Consider the following 13,017-nt stretch of genomic DNA (forward strand, 5'->3'; position numbering starts at 1 on the left):
TTTCTGGCTGCTGGGCTGGCCCCTGCGCCCCAGGCGGACCACAGCCTGGCCTGCCGCCCCTGTCCCGACCCCCATGTTTGCCTAGAGGGGGCGCTGCGGAGGACTGGAGATGGAGGCGAGGCTGCAGCGGCCTCCCCACCACCCGGTGCTGGATGGGTCCCCCCCCCACGACCCCCCTGACGTTCCAGGTTCTGGTGACCCTGCAGGTGGGCCCACAGCAAGCCGCCTGGTGCTCCAATGGCCCAGCGCTGGGCCAGGGCCGTCCCCCACCCCCACCCCCGCCTTGTGTCCAACCGGGTGTCCCCAAACCTAAGGCAGCCCCCAGCTTCTCAGAGGCTGGCTCTCCTGTCTTGGGAGGGGGGGGATTCCCTATGCTCCTCCCGAGTTGTGTGATGCCCCCCCACCCACCCAGGACTGAGATGGCACAGGAACCACCCACCGCTGGCGAGCCTGGCACTACACTCTCACACGCGCGCGCGCGCACACACACACACACACACACACACACACACACACACACACGAACGCGCGCGCACCGGCGCAGGCCGTTGCTAAGGAGAGGCGGGTTACCAACGAGGCTGAGGGCGGCCTCCCTCCCTGCCTCCTCCCTCCGCCTTCCTCCCTCTTCGCCCTGCGGGGGGCTCCCGGGTCCCTCCCCCTCTGCGCCCCCTGCCTGCCGCCACTACCCCTCCTCCTTCCCCACCCAGGGAACTCCAGGGCGAGGCGGGTGGCAGGGAGGGGCAGGAACCACTGCCCCTCGAGTCTTTGCCCGAGGAGGTCCCTCAGAGGGTGGCCCCGGAGGCAGCGCTGGCGTGGGCACCGGGTGGGAATCGGGACCCTCTGGAGAGGCTCAGCCCGCGGGCGGAGGGGAGACCGCGGCGCCGCGCCCCGGGCAGGGTTGCAGGGTCGACAGGCCCTGTCCTGGTGCAGGGCGCAGGGAGCCGGGTGCCTTCCTGTCTCCCACCTCCTGGGTGTGGGGGCGGGTGCTCTAGGGGTGAGGACCCCAGGGAAGCCGCAGTCTCCCACTTGGACCTCCCCCGACCCTTCTGCCCTCGCGCTTCTCAAAGCCGAGCAAAGCGACCAGCAGGCCTCGTGCCCCGCGAGCTCGGGCCCGCCAGGTCCAGGAGCCGGGCTCGGAGGCCTGGCCCCGCCCGCACCAACTAGAAGTGGGCCTCGGCCTAGGTCCTGGCGAGGAAGCCAGTCCTCGGGGCGCCTTGGACTCGGCGAGCACTTCGCAGGCACTCACACGCCTCCGTGGGCGACCTGCCCCCCTGCCCCCCACCCTCCACCCCCACCCCAGCCCGAACCGGAGTTTCAGGGCCTCCGCTTCCAGAAGGGACACTGCGGCGAGGCCTCGCTCAGGGCAGGTCCGGGGCAGAGGCGAGTGGGAGGGAGGGGGAAGGGCAGCGGGGCAAGCTCCACCCAGTCCGGCTGGCGGGGACGGGGACGGGGGGGGGGGGGGGGGCAGGGGGGCGGGGGAACTTGGGGTTTGCCCTGGAGGGGCCGAGCAGGCAGGACCGCCGCGGGTGGGGCCGGAGGGGAGTCAGGTTAGGAGGGGCCCCTGCCTCCAGCTGCCCCGAGCGCGGGAACAATGGGGAGGCGGTGGGAAGGGGGGCTGGGGGAGGGCGCCAGGGTTTCCAGAGCAGGAGGAACTAAAGAGCCCTCCGCAGACTGTCATCTGCATGTGATAAGGCCCCCACTCCTCCTTTCTTCCCCTTGTTCCTGCAGCTGTGGCCGCGGAGGGCGCATTGTGCGCACAGATGTTGGGCTTCAGCTCTCCACTCTTCACTGCTCGGCGGGGGTGCCGCGCACCAGGGGCGCCCGAACCTGCGGCTGCAACCCGGGCTCTGGGGTTTAGGGAGGGAGAGTGGGGTCAAGGAGGGGCGGGGGGCGCCCTCAGGGCCTACAGGCCGCGGGACACCCAGCGCGGGTCGACCTGCCAGGCCGTCCCCAGACTCTGGCTCGGCCTTGAGCCCCGCCCGAAGGGCTCTCAGCCGGGCCGCGCGGGGCGCAGGGAGCTCCCGGGGGTTCGAGAGACGAAGAGCGCGGCCCCATCCCCCATTCTGTTCCTCCGTCCGCGGGGCCTGTGGCCCGTGGAGGCGAGGACACAGCTCCATCCTCCGTTTGCACCGTGGCCTGTCCGGCGTTTGGGGCTGTGCACCGCAGTGCGCCTGGCCCGCATGGCGGCGAGGCCCTCGGTGGTTCCCGCGACGGGCGCTCTGTGCGCGCAAGTGAGACTTGAAAACTTGAGTGGATTCATGGCGGGTCAGGGCACCGGGGGCGTGTGCGCTGCGTCCTGGCTGCTGCCCTTGGGAAGGGGAGCAAAGGGCTGCCGGCGGCCGAGTGGGGACCCAACTCGAAAGGGCGGTTTGCGGGGGGCTCTTCTCTGGCAAAGGGTTGCGACCCCCCCCCCCCCCGCAGAGGAGCCACAGCAGGGCGCGCGGGGTGATGCCTCTCGCCCAGGCCCCTCTCCCCTTGGCGCCACCCTGAACTTGCCCAGAATGAAATGCGGCTCAAACGACGAAGGGAGAAAGGATGGAAAGAAAGAAAAGGCGAAGGCCCCAAGCTGTACAAATGACTGACACGGCCCATGTCCATTCATAGTCTCGGGCGGGAGAGGGTGTACGGAGAGCCACGGCCCCTTAGCCAATTGCTGTCAGCAACACGTGGGGGGGGGGGGATATCTCTATAGCAACCGGTGGCTGGGCCGCGAGCCGCGCCGCCGTCGGCCGGGTGCGCGCCGGGCAGGATATAAGGCGGGGCGCGGCGGCGGCCACGCTGGAGGGAGCAGCGCGCGGCCCGTGGCCCTGAGGGGACCGTCCCGCGCCCAGACCTGCGTCGGTCCTTACCGCGCCCCCGCCCCCCGCTCCCCACCCGCGGCGAGGCCTGGGCGGAGCGCGCCGAGCTACGAGCCGTGCGGAGCTGCCGGCGCCCGCGGCCCGGAGCCGCCGCCGCCACCGCCGCTGCCGGAGCCTCCGCGCGCGGCACCTTTGTCTCGCCAGCCTCCCCAGAAGTTTGTGGTCAGAGGCAGGACGGCTCCGCGCACCTCTGGCTCCAGTGCAGGGTCTGAGCTGGCCTTGGCGATGGCACTGCCGCCTCCCGCGGCCACCGCGCCCCCGAGGCCGCTCGGCCTGGAGCACACCCCACCCTCCACCGGCCTGGGCGCCGGGCACCGGCCCCGCTGCAGGTAACCAGGAGCGCCCAACTCAGGCGCGGGGCACGAGTGGGCTGTAGAGAGAAAGGAGAAGAGCTGGGGTAGTCGAGGGAGGGAGGGAGGGAGCAGGTGAGACCCACAGAGGGCATCGCCGGGCTCAGAGGCTGCTGGGCGAAGAAAGGAAGCCTGGGAAGGTAGAGGGTGCCCATGGGGGGGGGGGGGATTGGGTGGGCAGCCTGGGCGTCAGAGCCCAGTTCAGGGCTGACTCCCACTCGCAGCAGGTTGCCTGTCAGTGGCTCTGGCTAGCAGGGGCGGGAGGTCTGCGTCGGAGGTCATTCCACTCCTGGGTCTGGGTGGGCATGCACGGTGGTCCCGTGGGTGGCACCGCTTATTGGGCGCAAAGGTTGAGAGGGATGAGAGCTGCTCGAGCCCCAGCGCCCCCGGGAGACAGCTGGATTAGGCTGAGGACGATGTGTCTCTCCCCCCCCCCCCACCCCCACGCCACACACACATACACACACACACACACACTTCTCTTTCCTCAGCCACTGGGGCACTTCAGGCCGTCAGGGGAGAGGGCGAGGGGTGCGGTGAGGAGGAAGAAGGGGAGGGTGAGGATGGGGTGAGCAGCCAAGATCGAAAGGAGCCTCCTGCAGGCATTGCCCCCAGACCATTTTGGGGTGCTGTTTGCCCTCCTGTCTCGGCTGGGCTGTGCCTGGTGCCCTGGGGTCCCAGTTGGAGGGCACCGGGCGGACGCGCAGGAAGAGCGCCAGGGGCAGTGGGGTGGAGAGTGACTGCTGGGCCCGAGCCCCCAGCTGCTCGAGAGATGCCTGGGAGCCTCCACGCCCCACACAGAACCAAGCGAGGGGCGCGAGCTAGAAAGAGAAACTTCTGGCTGGAGCTGAGCTTTTGAAGGAGGGGCCGCTTCCTTCCCTTCATCCCGGCGGCTCTGCCTTGGCCCGCGCCCAGGTAGAGGAGCCTGGTCCCGCGGACCCAGCATCCGGCGGAATCCCGGGCAGAGTGGGCTTTTAGCGCCGGAGAGAGTCTCCCGCCTTTTTCGGTCATCGGTCATCAGAGCGCGGAGCTGACGACCTCCAGGCTGGACGCTGGTGGAGGGGGCGGGGGGCTGTCACCGTCGCCAGTGCCCACTCACACACCCCACGCAGCCCAGAGGGCGAGGAGGACTCCGCTCCCTCCGGGGCGTCGCTCCAGCCGCTGCCCCCGGGCCTCTCACTCGCGCTCCCGTCGCTAAGTCCGCAGACAGCGGTCCCTACGCGCTGGGGCGCCTCGTCCCGCCTGGGTCAAGGGCAGAGCTGCCCACGCGGCCTTAGCCGAGCCAACCTTCCCTGAATTCAGACTCGAGCTGGGAGGTGACGGGTGTGCGCAGCGGGAGCTTTATCCACACGGAGGACGCGCCCCGCCCGGCTCCGCGCGCCGCTCGGCTCTGGAGAAGGGATGGCCCCGCCGGGGTCGCGCACCGGGAGCCGCGCCGCCGAGTGTGCAGCTGCGGGCGTCCCGGGGAACGCGGCGTGTTGGGGGCGTGGGCCCGCGCTCTGGGCCGGCTGCTTCGTGGTGGGGAGGCCCGGCTGGGCTTGGTCCCGCGGGGAGGGCGCTGGGGCCTCGGAACCCCTTGCTGCCGTGAATACCCAGCTCCCAGGCACCTTCGCCCCTGGCGCCAGCGCCGGCTGCCCCTCCGACCTCAGTGGGACCCCGACTAAACCCTGGGCGGGACTGGGAGGCCCGGGAGCCGGCGCCGGGCCTGGGGCGGGGTGGGAGCCTAAAGGCCCTGCGCTCCCGGGCAGCCCCCTCCCCCCCGCGCCCCCCTGTCCCAGCGGCGCCCGGCCGGGACGCAGGCCCGCGAATCTTTAGGACCCGTGGTAGCCTCGGCAAGACCGGAATAGAAACCCCAAACCCGGGCAGCTTCGGCGGCTGCGAGGGGACTCCTCCTCCGAGACCAGGGGTGCCTGGGAGGCGCGTGTGTGCTGGGGCGCAGGCCTCGCAGCCACGGCGCGGCCCTAAGCGGGCGCCGGGCGCAGAGGACGCTCGGCGGTCTTCTCGGGGTCCCTCCACTTCGGGCTGTTCTCAGCGCGGCGCCGGGCGGCTCCCAGAGCCCATCTGATGTTTGTTCAGCTCCACTGAAAGCTGTTCACGCGAGGGAGTTCCCCTTTCACACGTAAATACCTGACATCTCCCCGACATCTTAAGGCAGAGCGATTCCCCGCACGGGTGTGGGGCTGCTTCCAGGCGGCGAACAGGCCACGCACCATCTTTTGTATGTTTACCTTTATGCCTGTGCCTGCGCCTGGGGACCCTCCATACGTAGCCTGTTAAACAGTGCGTCCCACCTATTTCATTAAAGTTTGTTTGTAAGAATAATGATTCCTTGGAGTCTTTTCTTTGACCCAGATAGGCTTTTTCTTTTTGATACTTGAATGGCAGATTAGCAAGTACAATTTCATCTGCAGGGAACAATAGCTTTCAGTTGCACAAAGGGTTTCTCCCACCCTGACTTCAGCCGCAGTGCCTCTTGCTGATAATAGCTTCTGGAAAGATTCTGTAATGCAAAGAATTAATACATGATTATTTCTGCCTGGCTTCTCTCATTTATTAGAATTCTGTGGCAAATTCCAAATTAAAAATAGTTCAGTTAGCAGCTTTAAAAATGCTTTTAAAATATTTTAAGACAACCCCCTCCCATATTTTTAAGTTGGTCATCCCCATGGATTGATAACTGTTAAAAATTTTTTGATTAGCTTTAACGTAATAGTTACTACATTTTAGTAAATGTGTTTTTGTAAATTTACCATGAAATTTCCAAATAATTCTAAGATGATTCATCTGGGAAACCAAAAACAGATTTGTTATAGCAACTCATGAGCAGCATCTAAACTAATTTCTAAATTTTTCAAGGGCAATGGGCTTCGAGTTATAGAAAAGTGAGAGTGCAAAGGAACAGTGCTGGGTTTGCAAAGCAGATTCCTTAGGAATGAAGCAAAAGGAACATCCTATATTAGAAGTTTAATGTTCATGAAATTGAATGCCTGTGTCCATATGTTTTTATACAAGTGTGTTTCAGAACTGAAGTCAGTTACTTAGATATAAACTGCTGTTAGCTGGTTACATGCACAGCCTTGGGGAATGCTACATTTTGCTACCTGTTACCATAAAGTTTCCTATTTATGTGGCTCCCTCAGTTCTCACAGCCAAGTTTGGATATAGAATGTTCTTTTTTTGTCTCACTTTTCTTTTAAACTTACCACATGGACAGCTAAAGCTATTTTTTGAAGATATTTTGCCATAAATTGCTCAGAAGATAATGTAAGGGAAGCTCGCGTACCTTCGCCTCTAAGCACAAATCAAAATAGTTTAACTAGGTCAGGACAATATCTGTAGATGCTGATCTTTAAGAGCAACTGCTCAAATTATCTCTCTGGTCACATCTATTTGAATCGCAGCTTTTGTAATACTTTATATTCTAAATTCAAGAGCTGCAGGGGGAGATGGTCGCGTGGAAGAAGTAAGCAAATTGTACCTCTAACCTGATGTAAAGCTGACTTAATTGTTCCTGATTCCTTTAGATGAGCCACTTCCCCTGCATCTCAACATTTAGCAGTAGTGCCTGTCTGCCTCCTCCACCCAGGGGTCCACAGACCCGTGTTCCCTATGGCCAGGCCTTTCTCCTCAGGCCTTGCTTCTTCCTCCTGACCTCCAAACTCCCAGCGAAGCCAGCTGCCTCTGCACAGGAGCTGTTCCACTTTTAAAAGACGCCTGACTGTAAATGTCAAAGTCATAAATATTTAAACATTATTTTCTTTCAATTTCAAGTCAAGACTGGCAAGATGCCTCTAATTAGTTGTGGGCGCTCTGCAGGGCTCCGTGCGGGCGAGATTGCAGGGAGCACCTGCCGTTCAAGTAGCTCAGCCTTGGGGAGCAGGGGCCCATGAGGGGGCCTGGGCCCCCCACATCACACCCGGACAGGAGTGTGGACCAATCTCAGTGAAGCTGTTAGCAAACTAATTTCTTTCTCCACAAGCTCCTGGTTAGTAGGAGTTTGAAGTGGTTGGGGTTTTTTAACTCCACGAAAAGAAATAAATAATCGTAAAGTTATTGAAACTCAATCACTATGCCTAGGAGGGGAACTCACACTCTTTAATTTAAAAAAAGAATTTCTGTGAATGTTTATTCCTTCCGTGATTCTTCAGACCTGACTTGCAATACTTCCCGCCTCCTGGCCCTGGGCGCAGCACTAGGTAGGGCGTTGGAGCCATTGGGGGAACCCAGGGTAACTTTTTGGGTTCCGGCTGAGTTGTCTGCCGACCACCCAGTGCAGCAGAAGGTTCCCGGCCAGGCCCAGTGGAACCCGCAGACCCTTCCTGTCCCTCCCGGCGGTGCCCACTGTCACCAACTGGTCCCCTGTGCAGACTACCAGCCCCACCAGAGACCCAGTGTCCGAAGTCTGCGGCCTAGCCACCCCGCCCCTGGTGCAGGACGGGCTCTCTGCTGGTGGGCTGCTGTAGGCAAGGGGGGCTCCCGCCCCGCCAGGGGACCATTGTCACCCTTTCTCTTCCGGACAGCTCAGGCGCAGGCAGCGGGAGCCGGGAGACCATAGAGAAAGGACTCCAGGGCCGGCATCTCGCCCCTTCCCGCCGCCCTCCCTTCTACTCCCCCCACTTCTCCTTCCCCCCTTCTCCCCCCCCCCCAACCCCCAGCCCTTCTCCTCCCCCCTCCCTTCTCCTCTGAGCCACTGGGCGGCTGCAGGGCGAGGGCAGCGGGGAGGGGGAGGGCGGCAGGAGGGCCTGGGCGTCTGGGCAGTGGCTCTACTTGACATTTTTCCTTGACCTCTGAGTAAATTCCAGGCGCTGCGGAGGGGCGGCGGCTGGTGCGGTAAGCTCCCCGCTCGCCCAGCGCTGCGGGCGCGGTGCCTGCGGTTTCCCACGACCAGGACCCGCCGCAGGGACTGGCGCTCCCGGCGGCTCAGCGGGCCGGGGGCAGGGGACAGCCTGTGCCCGCGCACGGGAGCGGCCGCTTGGTCCCCGCGTGGGCCCCCGCGGCCGGTGCACAGCGAGCGTCCGCCCCACACCCGACGCCGCGCGTCCCGTCCCCTCGGAGTCGCCGCGCACCGCGCGCCTGGGCCCTCGCGTCGCGGGGCGAGAAGGTTCGGGGAGTCCTGGTTCCAGGCGCAGCCGGCGGCTCGGCGCGCGGGTCCTCCGACGCCTGGGCGGGACCCCAGGTGGCACCGCGGGGACCCCCGTCGCCTGCGCAGGGACGCGGTGGGTGGGGAGCACCCGGACCCCGGCGCCGGCCATGCGCCTCCTTTGTTGCGATTCGGCTCCGGCTGCCCAGGCCCGTCCCACTGGCGCTGGGAGGGTGGGAGCCGCCCCGCAGGTGTCCTTGGGGCCTCCCTCTTGGGGGCGACAAGCTCCCCCCCAGCCCCGGGCCCCGGGCCCCGTCCTCACCCCGACCTGCCCCCGCCCAAGGCCAGACCCCCGCCATCCCCGCCGGGCGCCCCGGGCGCCAGTGACCGGGCAGGTGCGCCTTCAACCCGCCGCCCTCGGGCCACGACCCCTTGGTGCCGGCTGCGCCCCGCAAGGAGTGGGGGCCGGCGCGGGTGGGGCCGGGTCTCCTGCTCCCTCCTCGCGAGGCGGCTGCTGGACCCGCTGCACAGCCCCTCCCGCCTCCCGCCCCCGGAGCCTCCGTTCTCCCGCCGCTTCCAGGCGAGAGTCCGGCGCCTCTTCCCGTTTCACCCGCCTTTTCATGGACGCGTCCCAGCCTGGCTGGTCCGCCGCGAAGGCCACGGGGCTCACGAAGGAGCAGCCCCTCCAGCCGCGCGGGCGTGGGCGCAGGATGGACGGCCCGACCTGGAGGCCCGCGTCCGAGCCGGAGCCGGAGCCGGAGCGCGGCGCTGGGCCGGAGCAGGCCCACTCGGGGAGGGTCCGGAACCGGCGCCGGCTCCTGGGGGCGATGCGCTTGGTGCCCCAGGAGGGAGAGTGGCTGACCGTCACCGCGCGGCTCCGGGAGGGGCGCCAGGCGGGTCTGCTTGGGGACCAGCGGAATGTACCGCAAGGGCCCCGCCCCCCAGGAACCGTGAGCGCCGCTGGCCTTCCGCTCCTAACTTTTCAGGCCGCCAGAGGAGCTCCTGGCCACGGTCCCCAAAGGCCCGCGGAGTCCAGTGTGCGGACGACACCAGGGAGGGCGCCTGGAGGCCGGCGGCCCGGGCAGGACACCCCGCCCAGCCCAGGAACCTCCGGCCGGCGCTGCTGCAGGCGCCGCCCCCCCCCCCCATGGCGGGCTGGGGGGCGGGGGGCGGGCCCCCATGGTCCTTCCACCCACAAGCGGGATGCACTCTGGGAGGCTGTATCCCCCCCCACCTGTTCAAAAGAAGGGGTGTCCTGATTTTACTCAAGGCACCAAACACTGTTTTGTTAAATCTGAGAAATGGCCACGGTGATGGAGCAAGACCCTGCCCCTGGCTTCCCCTCAAGCACACTGCAGCCCTGAGGGGCGCCTGCTGCCGCTGACACGGGCCACTCATGGAAAGGGAGGTGTTTGGGGGCCGCTTCCTTGAGGACTGACAACCCTCTCTCTCGTTCACAGAGAAGCAAGCTCAAGCTCCCACCGCGCCCCGCTGAGCAGGAGGACTCGGCCAAGTTCCTGGTGCTCACGCTGCTGTCCATTGCTGCCATCCTGGGCGTCTTGCTGGCCTCGGGGGTCATCTACTGCCTGCGCCACGACTCTCACCACCGGCTCAGGGAGAAGCTCTGGGGCCTGGCGGGCGACCCGGGCCCTGACGCCACTGCAGCCTACCAGGTAAAGGGCCTCCTGCCCGCGCTGCCCCCTCTGTGAACAGACAGGTCACACATAAGGCCTCGCTCCCCCCACCCCACCCCCAGCAGTTCTCGCTCCTAGGCGCCTTTCTGAGGACAGTTTGACACTCCCTAGCGTCCTGGTAAATACCTCGGAACCTCGGCCGCCCTGCTCTGTAATAGATAGTCTCGCATTAGCCAGGAAAGCGGGTCGCTCGGGTCGCTCGTTAGAAACGCGGGGAAAGCACAGTACGGGAGACATCTGGTCCTGTTCTCCATTTGGCCGCTGTTAATGAGAAATGTCAGACTGCAAGAGAGATCGGTTCTGTGGGTGTTTGAAGATGTCCCCACGTCACGGACTTCCTGGGTGTTTGTATGAAAAGATCCTCGGCCTGTTCCGTCATCCTGCTCTGATTTGGATAAAGTGGAATCTAATGCTGAAAATGGCAAGTAAACGACGCTGTCTCCATGGGGACCGTCTGCAGCTGTGTGCTGGGGGTGCGAACACATAGGGACGCCAGGGAGGATGCCAGGAAGGCAGGTGCAGACCAAACTGGACCTGCACAAGTTCACAGACATTCCAGAAACCGTATCGTGTACACATCCACACTTAGCCACCTCCTGGAGGAGCTGAGCCTCCCGGCTGAGCAGCAGTGCAAGCCCCAAATATAGACAAGTTAGGGCACCTGATTTCTTTTCACATAAAATACCATTTCACTCCACGTATATTCCCCACTCGGGAAAGTAATTTTCTTAATCATCATTGAGAAAGTCTAATCAGGGTACACTTGGCAAAGATTTTCTCCCGTTGGACTAGCCTGTGTTTTCTCTAATCACATGACTATGACGTGTAATGTGCCTTATAAGTAACACGACCTACTTAGAACCCTGTGTGTTAGTTATTATTCTCCTATCATCAGAGTTCCATGGGAAAACGCTCCCAACCCCTGTCCTTCAAGGCCCTCTGAGCCCTCTGAGTGCCTGGGCCCTCCCAGGACAGTGGCTGAAGTCATGAAATCTCTAGGCTGGCGGGGCCAGGAGGGAGCTGTTTCCATTTCCAGACTCTTGGTACTGTCTTGGCGTGGAGAGCCCGCTGTGTTTCTGGAGGGGTCACAAGCCTGGCCACCTCGGTCTCACAAAGAAACAGTGACGCGGATGTGTGGGTGGGCGCCTCCGTTGCCCATGCAGCTCTGCTTGAAAGCAAAAGAAAAATCACGTTTGAAGGAGCCTGGCAAAGAGGCCACAGCAGCTCCCGAGCCTTTACCCGGAGAGCGAGTGGAGGCACAGCATCCCTGGAGGACGCGGCTCGGGGCCTCCTGTGCTCGGACATAAATAAATGATCAGAAGGCGCTCTTCCACAGAGAGAGCCCCGCGTCCTTTGATACACTTTGAAATTCAAATATAAAACATTGATAGAACGGAAAGCTTGGACTCGCATGCAGAAAAGGCTAATTTTGACCAAAATGCAGGTTGAAAATGCATACTTAGAACTGAATTTGTGACAATTAAAAAAAAATTGTCCCAGTGACAGCCCTAATTAATAGTATCTGTGATGAAAATCAGGCCCTTCCAGCAGGAAAAGTGTTTGAATTTCTCGGGGCGACCTTTCCGCTCTTCTTGAGGGCAGGGTGGTTAGGTTGATATTGATTCTATAATGAGCCTGGTTTGCTTAATAAGAACAGACAATAAATGAAACGTGTGCATGTCTTCAATCCAGAATAACAAAAAGAAAACAATTTTTTCCTTTAGAAATACAATCTAGGAAAATTTAGAGATGAAGTTATGGTGAAGACGTTTCTGGTGGCTGAGGGTTGAACTCGCTACAGAATCCCTTGCAGGGAAGCACCGTGACAGAACATGCAGGTCGCCCCGCGATGGGTCCGTTTACTGGAGGAAAGGCCAGGGTGGAGCTGTGACGCTGTTCGGTTGTCTGGCAGAGCAGGATCCGCAAATGAGGCTACGGATTTCATGATTTCGGCTCTAGACTTAGCCGAGTCATGCATTAAGGACTCACATAGTGTACAGTCAACCCCGAACAACACAGGATTGGGGCACCCATGCTGTAAAAAACCCACATGTAACTTTTGACTCACTAAAACCTCAGTCTTCCCTCAGTACCCACGGGGGATTGGTCCCAGGCCCCCCGCAACACCAATATCCACAAATGCTCAAGTCCTTTATATAAAACTAGAGGCCCAGTACTTGTGCACTGGTGGGGGAGTCCCTAAGCCTGGCCTGCAGTCCGGGAGCCCTCAAGGGATAGCCGACTGACAGCTTAGGCCCGCTCCCCAGAGCAGGCAGTCGGACATCCTTAGCGCTGCCATGGAGGCGGGAGAGGCTCCCACCACTGCCGCTGTGCTCGCCAGCCATGAGCCTGGCTTCTGGCTGAGCGGCGCTCCCCCTGTGGGAGTGCACTGACCACCAGGGGGCAGCTCCTGTGTTGAGCGTCTACCCTCTAGTGGTCAATGCACATCATAGCAACTGGTCGTTCAACCGTTCAGTCAATTTGCATATTAGCTTTTTATTATATACTAAAGGCCAGTTGCAGGAGGATTCCTGCAAGAATAGGGCTTCACTCCCATCTCTGCGGCTCCTATCCCGCCTGTCTCTGTGGCTCCTACCCCGCCCGTCTCTGTGGCTCCTACCCCGCCTGTCTCTGTGGCTCCTACCCCACCCGTCTCTGTGGCTCCTACCCCGCCTGTCTCTGCCGCTTCTCTCCCACTCAGCTCCGTTGCTTCTACGGTGTTTTCAGTCTTCACTCCCAGCCGGCATATGCAAATTAGCCACCATCTTTGTTGGCAGTTAATTTGCATATTGCACTGATTAGCCGGTGGGAGGCGTAGAGAAGTTACGTTCAATTACCATGTTTGTCTATTATTAGATAGGACTAGAAGCCCAGTGCACAAAATTCGTGCAAGAGAAGGCCTTCCTTCCCCCGGTTGCCGGCACTGGCTTCCCTCTGGCACCCGGGACACAGGCTTCCCTCACAGTCCCAGCTTCGTCCAGAAGGACATCTGGTCTAATTAGCATATTATGCTTTTATTATATAGATGATAGCCT

General features: G+C 62.0%; 1 protein-coding gene across 1 annotated transcript in view; it reads left to right on the forward strand.

Annotated features, from left to right (window-relative positions):
- PTPRN2 (protein tyrosine phosphatase receptor type N2) overlaps positions 1–13,017 on the forward strand; it is a 477,757-nt gene that overhangs the window by 368,329 nt on the left and 96,411 nt on the right. The window contains exon 13 of the mRNA XM_081101859.1: positions 9,749–9,961. Within this exon, the coding sequence (XP_080957985.1) occupies positions 9,749–9,961 (213 nt within the window). The remainder of the gene's footprint in view (positions 1–9,748; positions 9,962–13,017) is intronic.

This window comes from Myotis nattereri (assembly GCF_964212035.1).
Source record: "Myotis nattereri genome assembly, chromosome: 11".
NCBI lineage: Eukaryota > Metazoa > Chordata > Mammalia > Chiroptera > Vespertilionidae > Myotis > Myotis nattereri.